Genomic DNA, 20,441 nt, shown 5'->3' on the forward strand with positions numbered 1-20,441 from the left:
GAAGATACCAGACTTGGGCTTTTAAAAGACTCCAACGCAAAATGCATTCCCATTCTGCCCAGACAGCACACGCCCTTCCAGCTGGGCAGTGAGCTGCCTGCCATGAGCACATCACTGGGGCTGGGGACAGGAACAGCATCAGCTGAGACCCCTTCCACCCATCCCACAGGAAGCACAGGGTGGCATCTGGTGCCTCCTCCCACGTGCCAAGTCCTCCAGCTCCACCATCCTGAGAGATTCTCAGAACAACCCAGGGAAGCAGGCAGGGCAGCTGCCGTGATCCACATTTCACAGATAAGGAATCGAGGCCAGAGTGGTTAGATAATTGCCCCAAATCACAAGCCAGTGGGTAGAGGGGTCTGGACTTGAACCCAGGCCTTTTTGGTTCCTACTTGGTGCCTTTTTCTCCTATAGAACAGCCGTTCCAAACAGTGAAGGCCCCTAAGACCTAAAACCAAAGAGAGGCGAAGTGGCAAAGCTGGGCCAGGCCCCACAGGCCAGGCTGGGAACTGGGTGGGGAAGTCAGGTGCGAAGGCTCCTCCTCTCCCACTCAGTCTCTCTCATCTGTGAAATGGGCATGAAGAGAGCCAGCCATATTCTTCGAGCTTGAGATCAGACACCAGGCACTTTTCTTTCTTTCAACCCTTTAATAAATCTTTGCTGTCCATCTACTATGTGCCAAGCCCAGCAATGGGTGCCAGGATCCAGGTGAAGGATTTGGGTGGGCCTCTGCCCTTAAAATGTGTACCTTCCAGTGGGGAGAACACATGGGAGCAGACCCTGGGATAACAAGGTGATTGCTCAGGCTGAACGACCCATGCTCTAAACGTGGCTCTGCCAGGTCCAACTGCAAAACACGGCCATGGAGACTCTGCAGCAGCTGTGCATGCCGCCCGGCTGCCCCCCAGCTGCTACCATTTCCTCGGCCAGCCCAAGCTCCCAGAGCCCTTCGGGGACACAAGCAATTTTGGAGGCCCAGGCTCAGTACCCCAGACCCAGGTCCCTTCCCCAGACTCCCAGGAAGGCAAAAAGGAGCATAAACAGCTTCGGCATGGCATGGGGGCTGGAGTGGCCCACCCACCTCTCTCTGGCTCCCCTGCTCACAAGGCCAACCAACAAGAGCTGAAGAAGCTGCTGTTGCCGGCCTCCAGGATGGATGGCTGCAGCTCTGACACTGCAGGAAAGAGATAGATGACCGGTCATTTCCCCCTGATGCACTTGAAGGCATCCATTCTCCCAGCCGTACCAAGCTCAGGCAACCCCCGCGCAGAGACAGATAAGCTCTGACAGATGGGGGTGGGAGCCCAGTGTCCTTCCCCCTGGAAGGACACAGCCAGACTCCTCTGCCAGCCGGAGAAGGTCACATTGTCTGTTGGCTCACACCTGGACGGGGGCTCCAAGGGTCCCTTCCCCTTGCCTCCCCCCATCTCACCTACCCCACGGCACCCCCCGCCCCCCACCCCCACCCCCATCATCCCTGTGAGGAGCACACAGGAGAGGGGGAGGCGGGGGCAGAGGGAGCCAGCTGACAGGCTCATCAATCTCAGGCTACATGCTTGGCACATCAGCGTTCCTTAAGTTGTTCCCGGACGGGGAGGGTGCTGGAGGAGTCGGGGGACTGTCTGGAGGAGAAGAGAAATCACGCCGAACATCGGACAGCAAATGGTGGAAGGAGCCCGGAGACTATTAAAATGTGGGCCATGTACAAAAGCAGTAGGGAACTAATTAAGATGCAGGATTTTCAAAAGCTGGGGAAGTTGGCCGCAGCCTGCTCCCATCTGTAGAGTTCTGGCAGCTCAGAGCGACAGGGACAGCACCCTAGGCGGGCAAAGCGGGTCTCTCCACCACTGCCCAGCAGGTGGGACTCAGGCCTCTCTGCCTGGACCACCCCCTTGGGGGGACACCCCTCCCTGGGCCCCCATGACTTGCTTGTTGGCCAGCTATGGCACCCCCTGCTATACGGCACCCTAGCCTACCAGCCTTTCAGGGTTCCTGACCCACCGTTCTTGTTCCCCCAACAACACGTGGTGGGGCGGTGATTATCCTGGCTATTCATGCCCAGGCATTGCGAGGCTGCCAAAACAAAACAAAAAAAAAACCCAAGAGAAAGAACCAGGACCCTATTCGTGGCTGCCTTCCTCCCCATCACCCTAGGAATTTGGCAAGGGTGGCAAAGCGCCAAGCTGCTCCCCAAGTGTCCTGGAGCAGAAGGGATTTGCAAGGCCTCAGACACCCGCCGGAAGCCCTTCTGATCTCAGAACAGCAATATGAATGTGCGTGTTGAGTCCTGGAGCAACGTGGTACCAGTTCCAACAGGTTCCCCCATAGGCTTCTCTCCTTGGCTTCGCCACGGATATCCCGTGGGGAATTAATTTCCTAATTCAGCACCTCAGTTTCCCAACCTTAAAACAAAGGTAAAATCTGCCCTAGACTACAAGGACCAAAAGGTCTGAGGTTAGATGATGCTAAACTGATCTAAGCAGATCATCGGAGTATTCAATCCAAAAGGACAAAAGGAAAAATTTGATCCCAGCCGTTTTTCTTTCTTTCTTTTTTTTTTTTTTTCATTAAAAACAAAAACAAAACAAAAAACCGTGACTTAAAGTCTCCTTTTTTTGATCAGCTAGCTTTTGCCCAATGCCTGCCATGCTTGAGGGCCTTCTGGTTGATATGTACCATCCACCTTTCTCTCCTGCCAGCTCTGCTTCCCCTTCGCACGGACAGAGCTCTAGTCTCAGGGAAGTGGCCCAGGGGAGGCCCTTCACTGGCACCGGGCCCCTGCCCGTGTCATCATGTTGCCTGAATTGCCATGGCTGTGCCGTGAAACACCTTGCGATTGCCTCTGCAGCCAAGCACAAGCTGCAGAGAACACTGAACTCCATTGTCAGTCAGCGGAGAGAAAAAACGTTGCGTGTGCTGTCCTTCAGACATCGAGGCAAGTAGGAGATTGCAGGATGTTTATTCCAGACTGACTGGAGGGATGATGTTAGGTGTGAGAAACACAGAGGTCCAGGGACATTGAGAAAGCTTTCAAATCCCAAAGAGCGCTCCCCAGCTCTCAGCCTCAGTCCCCGATACAGACACATTTTTATTTTCAGCAAGTAGTAAAGAAACAGAGGCAGGCTGGCATAGTCACAGTGAGGGAGATGGGATGAAGCCAGCAGGCCTGGGGAGTACTCCATCAGTGTATAATTTAGCTCAAGAACAAACGACTTCACAGCAGCCACCATCGCCCGCCCCCCCCCACCCCCCATTCCCCACACTGCAATGTCACAGATGAGCTCTGTGCTATGTGCCGCTGAACCAGGAGTGGATGGTTCTGCAGCCCTGGCCTCAGACCTTCTCCAAGGTCCCTCGACATTCCTGAATGGACATCCCCTCCCCTTGCCCTGACCTGGTTTCCAGACAAAGCTCTCAGTTCTAAAGACCTAGGGTCAAGGACAACCTCAACCCATGTTTCACCCTGGCCTTTGTTGCTGAAAGCTGCCCACCATTGGCTGGACTCGGGCAGGGATATAAAGGAAGATGGGAGGGACAAACTGGGTTGTTGGCATGACCACCTGCTTGTGGCATCTCCTGATTGTGCTTGGAAAGGTCTGACATGGAAGGAAACTGAGACAACCCCACTCGTGGCCGGTGCCCCTGCCTCTCATAAATCAGGGGAATGCCTCTCTCTCCTCTGAGGACACGAGGGGGCCCAAGAGAGGCTCCAAAAGTCATAGACATAACCACGTTCCTAGAGCTTGTCAAGGGGAGCCCAGGAGAGCCAGCACCAGGAGGCTGGGAGGGAAGAGAGAAGAGAGGATGGGCATCCACAGGGACTGGGTGGTGCAGGGTTCCAAGTGTTGGCTGATTCATTCATTGGTTTCCTTTCAACATAAACTCAGTCTTCCAGTTTCCATAAATCTAAAAAGACTCATCCCAGGATGGACAAGTTGATTATCAATTTTCAACAAGTTTGCACAAAGATTATACATAATGTTGTGCAATTTGTTTTTTGTTTGTTTGTTTGTTTTCTTCTTTCCACTTATCAATATAGCTGGGGAGTTTCCTGGTGACCTAGTGGCTAGGGATCTGGTGTGGTCACCATTGTGGCTCAGGGTCACTGTTATGGCTCAGGTTCTATCCCTGGCCAGGGAACTTCCACATACCTAGGACACAGCCAAATAAAACCCAAAAAGCAAAAAACAGGAGTTCCCACTGTGGGGCAGCAGGTTAAAAACCCTACTAGTATCCATGAGGTTGTGGGTTCATTCCCAGGCCTCACTCAGTGGGTTAAGGAGCTGGTGTTGCCATGGCTGTGGTGTAGGCCCACAGCTGTAGCTCCTATTTGACCCCTAGCCTGGGAACTTCCATATGCCGTGGGTGTGGCCCTAAAAACAAAACAAAACAAAACACGCAATAGAGCTTGGATGTCTTTCCATTTTTTTTCTACTCAACCCTTTAAAGGACAAAATAGTATTCCATTTTAGGAACATACCGTGTGCTTAATTAATCCCGGACCCAATGGACTTCCTAGCTGTTTCCATTCTTTGTTTGTTGCTTGTTATTATTGTTACAAACAAGGCCACAACAATGGACACCTTTATACATTGTGAGTATGTATTTATTTATAGGATAAATTCTTAGCTGCAAAATATGTAGGTCAAAGGGCATACGATTTTTAAATACTGATAAGTATTATGCACTGACTTTCAAAAAGTTTACACCCAACTCCACCTCAGTGTGTAAAAGAAAGCAGACCCCTAGCCTCTCGCTTCATCTCTGTTTCCTTCAACTGCCCCTGTCTCCCTGGGGAGGTTGGCCTCATTCACCCAGTTGACTGCCCCCACCTACTAGGAATTTGCAGCAAATTCTCAGGGACTCTGGCCAGTGGCTTGACTCTGGCTTGCCAAGGGGACAGAAGGGGGCTGGGATCCAGCCTGTGCTCTCCTCACCCCCAGAAGGGGCATCATGTATTAGTGTCTGCCCAGAGGGGGCGCCCTCTTCCACTTTTACGCAAAGATGCCATAGAGTCTAGCTAAGGCCCTAGATGAAGGTCCTTTCTGGAAATGCTGGGTTGTTTGGAAAATTCAAAGGCAAAGGTGTGTCACCTCCAGGAAGAGAGTGGTACACTTCTCTGGTCATGCTGCTTTGTGTTCTCTAAATGGGCCCTAACCTCACAAGGCCCGAGCCTAAGGCTCCTTATCACTGACTCTTGGATACTTCCCTGGCATCTTTTTTTGTTTGTTTTTGTCTTTTTAGGGCTAGGGGTTGAATCGGAGCTGTAGCCACTGGCCTACACCACAGCCATAGCCATGCCAGATCCAAGTTACAGCTGTGACCTGCACCACAGCTCACAGCAAGGTCAGATCCTTTAACCCACTGAGCAAGGCCAAGGATGGAACCCACGTCCTCATGGATATTAGTCGGGTTCATTACTGCTGAGCCACAACAGGAACTCCTCCCCAGTCATCTCTATTCATAATCTACAGTCACAGGCTGGTGAGGTGGTACATCCTGAGAGCCAGACCCAGCCCGGGGATACAGACTCAGAACAGGATACAGAAATCGCAAACATATGGCGCAAGGCTTAGGGGGTTTTGTTTTGTTTTTAGTCAGCTTAGTAGTAGGTCTGATTACCTGGGGAGGGAACAAGTTCAGATGAGAAGGATCTTTGTCATTCAAAAAGGTGTTTATTCCAGCCCTGGACTGTTGACAGTTCCTCAGCCCCTAGAGGCTGGCTAGAGGAGCCAGCCTGCCTCGGGTGGGTTTGACTTGGCTGGGGTTTTTTGTCACCTTGGGATGTGGCTTCACCTCTGAGGATCCATCCTCAACCAAGATAGCGCTCATTCTTCCAGAGAGGGTCCTCTCACGGGACCCTCGCCATCTCCACGTTTGGGCCTTTTCCACCTGAGGCCTGGGACAGCCACCTTGGCCTCTGCTCCAAGCGTGAGGGCAGAGCCCAGGAAAACCTTTCAAATGATCCTATACAGACAGGGTGCTCCTGGGCACTTGGCTACAGCACACCACCAGCCCAGGGGTCCTCCTTTTCCCTCCCCTGCCACGTCATGGCAGACCCAAGGATGGGACAAGTCCGAAGCCAGCTGTGACCCCAGATGCTCCACATATAGCCACTGGGAGGCCAGACATCTGCCCGAAGTAGATGTCTGTAGATAGAAGGACCAGACACTGGTAACGTAACTTCTTGCCTCAGTCCCACCAACAGTGAGACGAGAGGTTCTCCGCTGACAATCTGAGCAGCACAGTAAATGCTTCTTGGCTTTGCCAGCAGTCTGACTTCTCTGACCTGGAAAATGAGCCTATAACACCTTTACCCTCTTCCTTCCCTGTTCAGATACTGGTGGTGACAGTTATGATGATGATGATGGTGGTTCAGTCAGAGTGCCCCATCCGCTGGTGGCAGTGATTGGTGGGACGGACATAAACCTAGTCCGCCAATCAGTCCTTTCAGGGACTTCTCTGCCATAAATATTGAAGGGGACCACCTTTCTGCTGAGTGCGGTGAGTGGTGAATGCTGAGTCTGGGCTGCTGGGGGCCACCTTGTTTGCCCCATAAGAAGAAAAGAGTGTTAGAGGTGGAAAAAGAGATGCAAAGCCCCCACTACAATGTTTGAGCCCCTGGATGCAGCTATACCTGAAGCCCAAATCAACTGGGGGATTCATTGTTACATGAATTAACTTCCTTTTTTTGCTTAGGCCGGTTTGATTTGACATTTATGACCAAAGAAATCAACTACATCTTGGGTATATTTTAATAATTAATATGTTAGTTTTCTAATCAGAAAATGAAGTTTTAAAGGGAAACAGTCTGTAAAAAGTTTAAGTTAGTATATCTGTCAGCAGCATGAGGAAGCAAAAGCATTGACCAGAGAAATCAAGCAACCTAGATTCTTTGCCTGTTCCCATAGGAATTGCTGTGTAATTTTGAGCAAGTCTCCCAAACTATCTGGACCTCAATAAAACAAGGAATTGGAGTTAATGATAGCTGAGGTATTTTACAGTGCTAAATGTCTTTGATTCTATAAAAGACAATCAGTTAGTGTGATATAAAGTGTTCTTACTAAAGACTTTTCATATAAATGCTAAGAATAAAGATTTTAGGGAGTTCCCATCGTGGCTCAGCAGTTAACGAATCTGACTGGCATCCATGAAGATTCAGGTTCGATCCCTGGCCTTGCTCAGTGGGTTAAGGATCCAGCGTTTCCATGGGCTGTGGTGTAGGTCACAGATGTGGCTCAGATCCTCCATTGCTGTGGCTGTGACATAGGCCGGCAGCTACAGCTCCAATTCGGCTCCTAGCCTGGGAACCTTCATGTGTTGCAAGTGCAGCCCTAAAAAGCAAAAATAATAATAATAATAATAAAGATTTTTAAAAAGAATGACTAACAATTTTAAATTAGTGTCAAAATTTATAATAAAATTTCTTAACAAGTTACATATGAACTCTCCTAATATACATGTAAAATATTCATTGCATCCCTGGTTAAATTGGAAAAATTTGCAGCAAAAATTGGGTATAGCCTGGTTAAATAAGTTATGGTGCATTTGTATGATGGAATATTGTATAATTGTGAAAAAGCAATGAGGAAACTATATATTGACACGGCCAATGCCTGTGGCGCCTTTTTAGTAAAAGGGCAAAATGCAAGGGGGTTGTCCTGTGTACAAAGAGGAGGGGAAGGTCATACAGCTGTAAATCAAACTCTCTCTTGAAGAATCCCCCAAAATTGTTACCACTGATACCTCTTTGGAGACTGGGTCTTATTTTTCATTCTACAATATATCCTTTTATATCTTTGGAATGGCAAAACATGTGACTGTATTACCTGTACTACCTGCTCAATTCGTTTTAAATTTTTAATTAAAAGGGTAAGAAAGGACAAATACTATCACATTTGAGCCTCATGAGGAACTGCAGGGCTGGCTAGGAATCTCAGGTACCACTATGCGATTTACAGACGGGGAGATAAACCCAAGGGGTTCACATACTTCTTCACAGAGACACATCCAAACAGAGACAGACACCCAAATAGCACCATCACTCAAGTCCACAGAGCCAATGGGCATGTGTCGCCTTCTCGCTATAGCACCAGTGCAAAGCTCTGAATGGGGTAGAATTAAATTGGTCCGGTTAAGGATCAAACCAGGGATTACCTCATCACTTATCCAAGCCACGTCCAAGAGACCAGGGCCAGCGCATCTGGAACGAGAAAGGAGGGAGCCCACACCTCCAAAATAAATTGTTTATAATGACAACTGTTTATGTTTAATAAAGAAACATAGATGCATAGATGGAGTGGAGTCATGCCATACTGACTTGTGGTCTGGCCACCTGTAACTTTTCAAAACCAGGGTTTCTCAAACTTCAACAAGGGTTCTGGAGAGGAAGTCCTAGGGATTTGATCAAATACAGATTGTAACTCAGCAGGTCTGGGGTGAGGCCCAAGATTCTGCATCTCTACCAAGCTCCCAGGTAACGCCTGTTCTGCTGGTCAAGACCACACCTGGAATGTAATTCTAGAACCACGCTGGCTAATACAGTCACCACCGGTGTTCGTGGCAATCGAACACATGAAATGTGGCTGGTGTTAAAAGCATAAGATACACACTGGAATTAAAAAACAATGCCAAAATAAATAAAAGCTTGTTCTTAATTTTTAGATTTGATTATATGCTGAAATGATAATATTATCGATAGGTTAAATAGAAGCCATCGCTAAAATTAATTTCACCTGTTTCTTTCTCTTTTTTTGTCTTTTTAGGGCTGCACCCACAGCACATGGAGGTACCCAGGCTAGGGGTTGAATCAGAATTGCAGCCGCTGACTTCGGCCACCGGCCCCAGCCCCAGCCCCAGCCCCAGCCACAGCAACGCAGGATCTGAGCCGCATCTGCAACCTACACCACAGCCCACGGCAACGCCAGATCCTTAACCCACTGAGCGAGGCCAGGGATTGAACCCGTGTCCTCGTGGATACTAGTCAGATTTGTTTCTGCTGAGCCACAACAGGAACTCCTCTTTTTCCTTTTTTTAATGTGGCTCCTAGAAAATGTGAAATGACACATGTGGCTTATAATCCCGTTCCAGGAGACTTGGCTCTCCCACACCTGCATCTCAGGGAGTGTGGGACAACCTGGGTCATCACCCTGGAGTGTCTGCAAGGGTCTGTACATTGTGCAAGACTATTTGAGAACTTGAGTGGAGCACCCACCCCTGACAAATAAAACTTCCCACAAGTGAAATCTGGGTGAAAGTGAACAACTGAAGCCTGCTTAACAATGGAACTGTGAGGAAGCATCCCAAACAAGAGTAAGCAGAGATTTTGCAGAGAAAACGCAGCCAAAGGAAGCCAGTGTGGAAAGGCAGGCGGGAGGTAACGTTGCCAAGCAGCCAGCCTTGCCAGGTCTGCGTTGTCTGGTGACAGTGGAAGGGGCGCATGTTGCTCTGCCTTTGCTTCACTTAACAGCGCTGTTGCCACCACTCTGAGTCACATCCCAGCTCTGGCATCCCCCAAACCACAGGTGCCCTTAAAACTAAGGACTTAGGGTAATCACTTGGCTTTGCTGCATCCCACAAAGTCTGAAGACAGCCACCTAGTCAGAAGTGTAATAACAGATCAGCAGTCAAGACAATGGACTTCCCATTGTGGCTCAGTGGTTACTAAATCTGACTAGCATCCACAAGGACGTGGGTCAGATCCCTGGCCTTGCTCAGTGGGTCGAGGATCTGGCGTTGCAGTGAGCTGTGATGTAGGTGACAGATTCAGCTCGGATCCTGTGTTGCTGTGACTGTGGCATAGGCTGGCAGCTACAGCTCCAATTCAACCCCTAACCTGGGAACCTCCATATACTACATGTTCGACTCAAAAAAAAAAAGGAAAACTAACCAATTCCTTCCACGTGGCCACGAAGCAATCAATATCACCTAGAGGCAAATTTTGAACTCAAACTTTCATTTCCATGTCCCAGATGGTCCTATTTTTTTTATTTCATTTTTTTTAAGGGCCATACCTGCAGCTTATGGAAGTTCCCAGGCTAGGGGCTGGATGTGAGCTGCAGCTGCCGGCCTATGCCACAGCCACAGCAATATCGGATCCTTAAGCCACTGAGTGAGGCTGGGGATCAAATCCGCATCCTCATAGATACTAGTCAGGGTCGCTTCCACTGAGCCACAACAGGAACTCCCGGGGTCCTATTTTTAATGACTGGCCCTTCTTGTGTGAGATGGGCTAGAAGTTCACTCCCATTGAAGGTGGGAGAGGGTACCCGGTGTACTGTTCTCCTTAGAAACATACAGTCTGGGATGAGATTTCTTTACTTGAAGTCACAGGAAGTATCACCCGGCCCAAAAGAGCTGCAGCTCCTTCGGCTCTGCTGGGAAAGTCATTCATCCTGGGCCTGTTCCCACCCGGTGCCTGCTGGGGCGGCAAGAGAAAGACAAAAGGAAGGGGAAGGCCAAAGCCACCCAGAGGAGGAGAAGCTTGGGGGGCCAGGGGACATGTGGATCTGTTTATTCCTGACACCACCATGTGGGCACCTCACTCTCCTGGAAAACTCAGCGCTACTGACAAAGCAGCAAAGCAGCCTTGTCCTCGGCCTGCCCAGCACGTCCCGCCTCTCCCTTCGCAGGCCCAGCCAAGCTCCACGGGGCACTGACCAGGTTTTATTTCCAGCAGCCGCAGCTTCGGATCCTCAGGCGGGTGCAATCGTCTCTTCTTACGCCAGCAGCGGGCAGGGTATGTGTACAGCTGGCCAGGGGCGAGGCCTGTGGACAGAGACAGTGTAAAGGTTAAAGGCTCCAAGCTGGAAGGGGCCTTGGACACCACCCTGTCTAACCTTCTCGTTCCCAGTGAGGGGAAAGTGAAGCCCAGAGGGATGAAGTGGCTTGTCAAGGTCACGCAGCTGGTAGGTGCTAGAGCCCAGGCAGAATCTAGGTCATCTGACCCCAGGACCCTTGCTGTCTGCTCTGCCCTGCTGTCTCAGTGAGCACATGCCCAAACGAGCCATCACTGTTACCCAAACCAGTGCTGCTCTCCCAGCCTGGGAAGACGATCAGAAGGCCCTCCAAACCACAAGGGGACTTTTCCAGATTTAACCTCATCGCAATGTTTCCAAGGCCATGCATATCCAGCTACTGCCCATCAACTGCCCGTTCAAAGTGGAGCAGCAGAAGTCATTCTGTCTACATATGGACAGCCTGGGTTGGGAAACATTTCAAGGAAAGAGGATCCAAGAGCCAGATCTCCTATGCACTGGCTTTTTCCACACCGAGAGCAGCTGGAAGCTCACTGAAGCCAAAGGGAGCCATGTATAACTTCCATCAGCATGTAAACCTGCTCCTGTGCCCAGGCTCCATGCCTGCACAGCCAGCACACCTGTACATCCCTGCCTACCTGCCTGGGCCTCACAAAAAGAAATGGGCTGAAGTCCAGTGGCTGGGCTTATGTATCACTGTTTCCCAACAAGAATCTCCACTTAGGAGTTCCTGTTGTGGCTAAGAGGGCTAAGAACCCCACTAGTATCCATGAGGATGTGGGTTCAATCCCTAGCCTCACTCAGTGGGATAAAGGATCTGGCGTTGCCTCAAGCTGCAGTGTAGGCTACAGATGTGGCTAGGATCTGGCGTGGCTTGACTATGGCTGTGGAATAGGCCAGCAGTGGCAGCTCCCATTTGATCCCTAGCCCAGGAACTTCCATATGCATATGCCATATGCCCCTCAAAAAAAAAATCTCCACTTAGATTTGCCCTTTGACACCAAATTTCCACACCTACATCATCTGTCATGCCGAGCACCCCATGAGAAGACTTCTTGCTCATCAGACAAGATTCTTGTGGCTCCTGTGACACACAATCTGGCAGTCAAAGGCTCTGGAGCAGCAGTGACACCCCCCCCCAACATACACACACTAGACCATGGTCTGTTCCCAGAGAAAAGGGCAGGGGGTGGAGGCTGAGGGGAGAGGAAGAGGGCTAAAGATGAGTTCAGGCCATTTGCAGACTTAAATGCTCAGGGAGGACAGAGACTCTGTCCTGTTCATGTCAGAATCCCCAGAAACAGAACTGTGGCTGACACAGAGAAGAATCAAACTAAACACTTGCTGAATGAATGAGTGAGTGAATGAGTGAATAAATGGATGAATGAGTATGTTCCAGTCCACTTTCATGGCAGTTACAACCCAGTCTTCTGTAGATAAACAGGGCACATAATAACTTTGATACAGGCAGCATCCCACGAGGGGGGCACTTCCAAGACCTAGGACCATGGGTGGAAAACATCAGGACCCTATTTTCATCTGCTGTCTTCCATCTGGGGGCCTTTAAAAGTCAAGAGAATAAACTGGCTTCATTTTTGCATTTTTCAGAGAAAAATCTACAAAAGTTTCATGGCTATACATTCATTCATTCATTTTTCATTCCTACGTGTCACCTCTACCCATGTATGGGTTTGGGTCCAAAGCAGAGGCAACTATTCCAGCATTATAGGAAACAAAATTTTCAAAATCTTTTTATGTACTAAGTTTCATTTTTAATCACACAGCTGCTCCCACAGGTTGCTAGGCTGTGAACAAGCTGTCTCTCCCCCCTTTGATTCTTAGAAACCATTAAGGGTGATGGAGGCTCCAGGCTCCAGAAAACTCTCTGATATTATAAGCCAGGGCTCATCATGTCCTAGAGTCATTCTCATACCTGACTTTGTTGTTAACCGCAAGATCTTCTACACAGTAGGAAGATCCTGAAGCTCTGACCAGACTTGTGGCTGATTTATAGAAAACTAAAGGAATCCAAAAAAAGCAGCATGGTCTCCTTCCTAAATGTGGTTCAGTATTGACCTCTGTTCGAGGGCGGGCATCACTAGGAATAGTTTGATGTTTCTGGTGTTGTTCACTCCAAGGCCATGTCATCTCTCACCCTATAATTCTTGAAAGGTTACACTGAGTTGGACTCCCTTCCAGATGTTTTGGCTACTTCTGGGGCTGTGTTCCCAGGATCTCAGAGAAGGCCAAGTTCAAGGACTAGGCTACTGCTCCATATTCCAGAGCTGGTCCTATAATTCCTACCCATCTTGGGTTAGCAGTTCCTAATCCAGGCTGAAGCTAAAAGTCACCTAGAGAAATTAACACCAATGTCCCAGATCCATGTCAGACACACCCAGTTTGAAAGTAGGTGGGTGGGGGAATTGAACTTTATTTTAAGAACATTGTAGATTGTTACAAAATCTGACAAAGAATCTCTGGATGTCTAAATATCATCTAGTTACTGCCTGGATGTTCTCTCTGATGTAGCAAGACTAGTCTAATGGTTTTTCCAGTAGGTCCCCAGGGGTCCCTGTATTTTTCCCAAGGTATTGCTATTAATTGCCTGCTTACTGGGTGGTCATCCCCACTGGTTTTATATGATCCAGGATGACAGGAACTTCATCCATCTCAAGTATCCCCAGTGCTTAGCACAGTGCCCAGCAGGCACTAGAAGAAATACTTATCAAAAGCATTCAACCAGAACTGAACAAGCCTCAGAAATGCAGGGACTAGAGTTCCCATTGTGGCTCAGTGGTAACAAACCCAAATAGTATCCATGCAGATTCGGTTTCAATCCCTGGGCCTGTTCAGTGGGTTAAAGATCCAGCATTGCTGTGAGCTGTGGTGTAGGGCAAAGACGAGGCTTGAATCTGGCATTGCTGTGGCTGTGGCATAGGCCAGCGGCTGCAGCTCCAATTAAAACCCTGCTTGGGAGCTTCCATATGTCATGGGAGTGGCCCTAAAAAGACAAAAAAAAAAAAAAGAAGAATAGAAAGAAAGGGGGGAGAGGGAGGGAAGAAGGAAGGACAGAAGGAAAGAAAGAAAGAAAGAAAGAAATCCAGGGACTGAATGAACATTGGCCCCTGCTGTTTCTGGCTCCAGGAGATGCCTCCACCAGCATCCAAACCACCCAAGAAGGACTCCTCAAACTGGCACAGAGTCCACCCCACACACCCCTGATGGAAGTGTCTGCCTTAGGCTCCTTCTTTCCCCACAGGCTGCTTCATGGTATCTCCAACCTGACCAAAAGCAAGTGAGTGAGAAGGAACTGGTCCAGACCAGCACACACCAAAGGTCTAAGTGACAAGAGGTAGAAATGATAATTTGTCCAGGTCCCCTGCCCTTCCCGAGACTGCACTTGTTGGTCATCTGCCTCAGGCCACTCAGTGTGTAGCTGCAGGCCCCTTCCCCTGGGAGAGTTCATTTCAGTAAGGAGTTTGAATTCTAAAGGAAGGGACTGTCTCTACTTCATTCTTTAACTTTCTCTGGTGGATTGGAGAAGCTCCACGGTGTACAAGAAGAACGCAAGTCCTCAGACCGCTATGCCCTGTCACTTTGGAAATCTCATCACACCTTTCTGAGCCTGTCTCCTGACCTATAAGATAAAGGCATTAATAATACCTACCTTCCAAGCACTTCCGTGGGGATTAGGTTATATTCAAGAAGCAACTCTTTTTTTTTTTTGGTCTTTTTAGAGCCACATCTGCAGCATATGCAAATTCCCAGGCTAGGGATCAAATCGGAGCTGCTGCTGCTGGCCTACACCACAGCCACAGCAATGCAGGATCCGAGTCACGTCTGTGACCTACACCACAGTTCATGGCAACACTGGATCCGTAACCCACTGAGTGAGGCCAGGGATCAAACCCACATCCTCACAGATATTTGTCAGATTCATTACTGCTGAGCCACACCGGGAACTCCAAAAAGAAGCTCTTTATAACCCCGAAGCTTTGTGCAAATGTCAGTTACTAATTATCATGAGTTAGCTGACTTAGACGAGCCTGGACTCTCTACCCACGTGGCATGACAAGGCCCCCACCAGGCATGACGAGGCCGCCTTTGCTCGTTTAGCCACAAGGGTGAAAACCGGCCTCCCTTTGATGTCTGCTTCAACTCGTATCAACAAGCAAATGGCCCCAAGAACTCTCTCGGGCCTCGCACCCGTTTCCTTGCCCTCCTCCCTGGGCTGACAGGCACCACTGGTGCCTTTATAGGGCTGCTGCCACATTCGGCCCTGGAGTTCCACTTACAGAGGGATGAGCAGAGCCCCGTGAGAGTTATGTTGTTTATCTCATTAGAACAGGAGGCACATAACTCAAAGCCCATGTGTGGTGGAGGGAGGAGGGAGGAGGGGGACGAGGGAGGAGGGGGCTGGGGGCCCAGCCGCAGCCAGAAAATTAACCTGAAGGAGTGAGCCAAGGGCAGGGTGGAGAGGAGATATGGAGGAAGGAACAGGGAGGCAGGAGACACAAGGGAGCACCAGTCCTCCCAGTAACCGAGGCCACAGCAACCCCTCCATTCACACACCCCACTGAGCAAACTGCTCTGCTATCGCTTTGAGCTGCCACTCCAGGTACACTCATGTGCAAGCACAGGCATGACAGCCACACACGCACAAGCACACATCCACACAGGAGCTCACACTCTGGCTGGGGGGAGAACAGCTCCATAGGAAAATCCAGCAAGATGAGTTTGATGCCTGTGCAGTCAGCAGACACCAGACAAAGTGCTTGTTACATGCATGGCCCACGTTCAGCAGGTGGGTGCTGACTGTTAGGGGGCATCTCTGACAGACACAGTAGGAGCCACTAGAATTCAGAAGATGAAATGAGATGGGAACAGATGTGAAAAGAAGAATCAGGGTGGCTTCCTCGTCCCCCCGCGACCAGAGCTGAGCAAGGGCTGACTGCAGCAGCTGGGAGAGGTGGTCCCGTGGCTGCCACGATCCCTCCCTACCATAGAAAGCTCATGACTTCACAGGACAGACTGTCCCACTGTTGGCCAAGTCTTTTTGTGATCAAGAGTTTCGCTTTGCCCTTATTTTGAATCAAATTCCGATTAGATTTTTCCTGTTGCGTACTTATGCCAATCTGTCCACCTTCTGTCCCAAGAGTGGACAGGTGTCAGTTGCATCCCAACCATCCATCCCATCCACCACTTGGATTTGAAGGAGAGCTAACTGAGAAGATGAAGAACTGGATGGAAACGGGAGTTAGAGGAAGAGGCAGTGACGACACCTGCTCGTGAGCCTGGGATTTTCATCAAGACAGGGCATACAGTAGTCATTGAAAGGGGCAGATGGCTTCCTTCCAGGCCAATCCTACTGAACCAGAATATCAGAGATTCACCAAGGCAGGTGTAGTTTGAAAATCCCCCACACGAGGAACTTTGCACTGCATCAAATCTTCCTCGTATTTATTTCCCCAGGATGAAGCACATAATAGGTACTCCGTTAACGTGTGTGGCTGAAAATGCCAATTTGGACCAACTCTACAGAACTGGAGGGATGAATGATAAGCCCTGGGTAGAGACTGAGGGGCAGGGAAGATGTATTTCACAAGCACTTACAGCCATGTCATTTTCTGCCCTCCCCTCATGGCCTATTTAAGAGCGTCCCTAATCTCATGGACCACCGCTTCAGGGAGGCATTCCTGAACCATCCCGGGCTATCCCACTGCCTTTTCTCTTTCTTGAAAGACTGGAGTCCTGGGCACTCGGCACCACACATCAGCACTCCGTGCGGCTCTCCATCTGACTCACCGACCAGCCCCTTCCTGCCTCCCCTCCCATCCTTCTCTGTGAGCTTCCATCTAAGATTCAACTTCAGTATCCCATGTGCCAGGACTGCCCTGGAAAGGTAGACCTCAAATTCAGAAGGCCTCCTGCCTCTTCCAGCCCAGAGGTTCCCAAGCCCCTCACTGTCCTATCAACTCAAAAGCTGACCCAGTGACAGCAGCTAACATTTACTGAGCTCTTAATCTGTCCTAGGCTAGCACCTCACGCTCGCTCTTAACTCATTGTGACAACAAGCCTATGAGACATTTAAAGGATGAGAATAGTGAGGCTAACAGTGATTGAGTAACTGGTGCAGAGTCATAGAGCCCATAAGGGTAGCTTAGTGCCCAGGCTACACTCAAAACCTCTCCAATGAGCCACCTCACCGCTGGTCCACATGTAGCAGGCTTGAAACACAGAGTGCTGGGAGCTCCCTATGTGCCTCAGTGGTAACAAACCTGACTAGTATTCATGAGCACGTGGGTTCGATCCCTGGCCTCACTCAGTGGGTTAAGGATCCAGTGTTGCTGTGAGCTGTGGTGTGGGTTGCAGATGCGGCTCGGATCTGGCATTGCTGTGGCTGTGGCGCGGGCTGGCGGCTACAGCTCCGATTGGACCCTTAGCCTGGGAACCTCTATATGCCACGGGTGCAGCCCTAAAAAGACAAAAGAAAAGCAAAGACACACAGAGTCCTGCCCATGAGGAAGCAGCTCCCCACACACCAAAGCTCTCAGGAAAAGAACCCCTTGGTCCACTCACCCACTCCTATCAAGCTGCTTCTTGTGAAATTTATTCTTCCTTTCCTACCATGTCACGGACTAAAATTGCTCCTAGAGAAATGCATTCTGGTAATATAAAAATATTGTAGTAAGGCATATAAAATGTATGGAGAATTAGATACTCGCCAGGACATGCTTTCTAAATTTGCCAGAAGAAGAATTTTTTTCAGTGAAAACATTATAATGTGGGGGTTGGGGGAGCTCAGAAGTTATTGGATCTGACTTTTACCTGATACAAGAATTCCCTCTCCAATATTCCTGACTAGAGTCTCCACCTTGGCCTCCGTTTCAATAATTCTAGTCCTTACCCTTCCATGAAGCAGTCTATGGTGCTGTTGTTAGAAACACACCCAGCAATCTCATCCACCACTAGTGAGAATGCAAAATGGTGCAACCCTATGAAGGAGAATTTGGCATATCTAGCAAAACTGCATATGGATTTGTATTTTGACAGAGAAATTCTACTTCTAGGAATCTATATCACAGATTCACATGCGAAAACACAAAAATATGCAGTCATTATAGTATTTTCAATACTGGAAAAAGATTAGAAATAATCCCATGTCCGTCTATAGGGACCTGGTTGAATAAACAATAGTATATCCATACAATGGACTATAATGAATCTGCTGATAGAGAGACAGGGAAGTATACACTGCAATGGGATGAGTGAAAAAAGCAAGCTGGAGAACAGTGTGCATAATACACTATCATTTCTTTAACAAATAGGGATATACACACATATTTATACACATACAAACACACATACATACATAAGGTGAGTGTGTGAGTTTGCATAAGGTCTTTTTTTTTTAATGGAAAGATACACCAAAAACAAAGTTTTAAAAAAGTTATCTACAGAGCAAACAAAAAAAAAATAATAGTAACAAGAAGAAATGAAAGATGTCTGTAGAAAAAGGAAAGGACCAAGGTAAAAGAATAGAGACAGAATAGAGCTAGACTCTCTCTGAATATACCATGCTTCGTAGATTTGCCTTTAGAACCATGTCAATATTCTATATAATTACAAAATTAAAATATAACAGCAAGCACCTGGAAAGGGCCAGACATAGCTTTCCACCTGAGACCAAGAGAGAAGAAAATGAAACAAAAGTTTTCAAGACACCAGACAGGAGGCAATGAAGGACAGTAACCCTCAAGACACTGGAAATGAATAATAAGATGAGCGCTATGACTGCCCGAGTTTACTTCCGTGAGAGAGTTTCCAGAGGGCAGCCCAGGGACAGGGAACATGGGTAGAACCCAGATGACTTTCAGAGTCTAAGCTGAAGAGAAAGAGCTGAGCGTCTGGGAAGACCAAGGTGACTAGAATTCAAGGAACAGAAGAGTAAACAGAAGAGAGCTGCACAGAGGAAGAATTGTGGAGATCCACAAAGGGTCTCCTTCAAGTTTTCAGCTCAGTACTGATCAGTGCAAGCTTGTGAGGAAACTACTCCATGCCGAGGAAAGAGCCACTTGGAAAGAACAGAGCTGTGAAGAAAAAAATAAAAACTTCAAGAAAGGAGTTCTCTTATGGTGAAGTGGATTAAGGTTCTGGTGGTGTCCCTACAGCAGCTTTGGTCACTGCTGTGGCACAGGTTCGATCTGTCCTGGGAACTTCCACATGCCACCAGCACAGAAAAAAAAAACCAGAGGTGCACCTGGTGTGGACAAGGGGCTGGGAAGAGTCTGTTCCCACCAGCAAGTTGGGAAAGCCTCCTGGGTAGGGTACAGAGAATGGTCTTGCCTCACCAATGGGAATAATTAGCCCTAAATTAACCACTGCTCCAGTTCCACTTAACAAATCTTAAAATCAAGATAAGAAAAGATCAAGCTGTTTCTAGGTAACTTTACTGTGTCCCCAAAGTTTCAGAAATCTATAGGAATAAAAAATACACACAGTTACCAGCAAGGTAAAATCTACTATGTTGGGCATCCGATCCAAAATTAAAAGGCAGGTAAAGGATTTCCCACTGTGGCTCAGCAATAATGAACCCAATGAGTAACCATGAGGATGTGGGTTCGATCCCTGGCCTTGATCAGTGGGTTAAGGATCTGGCGTTGCCATGTGCTGTGGTGTAGGTGGCAGACACAGCTCGGATCTGGCGTTGCTGTAGCTGTGGCGTAGACCAGCAGCTGCAGCTCCGATTCGACCCCTAGGCTAGGACCCTCCATGTACCACAGGTACAGCCCTAAAAAGACCAAAAAAAAAAAAAAAAAAGGCAGGTAAAGAAGCTAGAAAATATGACCTACAATGAGAGGGGGGAAAAATCAATTGAAACCAACCTAGAATTGACACTGATATTAGAACTAGCAGCAAGGGAGTTCCCATCATGGCTCAGTGGAAATCAATCTGACTAGCATCCATAAGGACGTAGATTCGATCCCTGGCCTAGCTCAGTGGGTTAAGGATCCAGTGTTGCCATGAGCTGTGGTATAGCTCGCAAACGTCGCTCGGATCTGGCGTTGCTGTGGCTGTGGCGTAGGCTGGCGGCTACAGCTCCAATTAGACCCCTAGCCTGGGAACCTCTGTATGCCGCAGGTGCGGCCCTCAAAACACAAAAGACCAAAAAAAGACCAGCACAGTGGGGCAAGTTCAAACAGCCTAATATATGTGTAATAGGAGTCCCTAAAGGGAAGAGAATGAAGAAAAAAATATTTGTAGAAAGAAGGGCTGGAAATTTTCAAAATTTAAAGAGAACTATAAACCTGTAGATTCAACATAACTAAGCACAGGAAACATGGAAAAAACTATAGCAAGGTGCATCCTAATCAAAACTGCTCAAAAGCAGTGATAAAGAGGAAATATTAAAAACAGCCAGAGAAAGGAGCCATGTTGCAAATAGAAGAATAAAGATAAGGATGACCACTCATCAGAAACAACGCAATTAATTTTAAAAGATCTACTTTTAACATAAAGACTCAAATAGGTTAAAAGAATGGAAAAAGATAACACCAAATTAACACTAATCAAAAGAGAGCTGGAATGGCTATATTAGTATCAGATCAATATTACAGAATAAAGAATAATTTTAAAAGGTCATTACATAAGGACAAAGAGATCAATTTATCAAGAGAAAATAAC

General features: G+C 48.3%; 1 protein-coding gene across 4 annotated transcripts in view; it reads right to left on the reverse strand.

Moving 5' to 3' along the window:
• The window catches only part of DPF3 (double PHD fingers 3), a 279,933-nt gene that overhangs the window by 135,452 nt on the left and 124,040 nt on the right, over positions 1 to 20,441 (reverse strand). For all 4 annotated transcript variants that reach the window (XR_002346004.1, XR_002346003.1, XR_002346005.1 and 1 more), the window contains exon 3: positions 10,660 to 10,767. Coding sequence is in view for 1 of the 4 variants with exons in the window: in XM_021099467.1 (XP_020955126.1) it covers positions 10,660 to 10,767 (108 nt within the window). In the remaining 3 variants the exon portion in view is untranslated. The remainder of the gene's footprint in view (positions 1 to 10,659; positions 10,768 to 20,441) is intronic.

This window comes from Sus scrofa, chromosome 7, assembly GCF_000003025.6.
Source record: "Sus scrofa isolate TJ Tabasco breed Duroc chromosome 7, Sscrofa11.1, whole genome shotgun sequence".
NCBI classification, from domain to species: Eukaryota; Metazoa; Chordata; class Mammalia; order Artiodactyla; family Suidae; genus Sus; species Sus scrofa.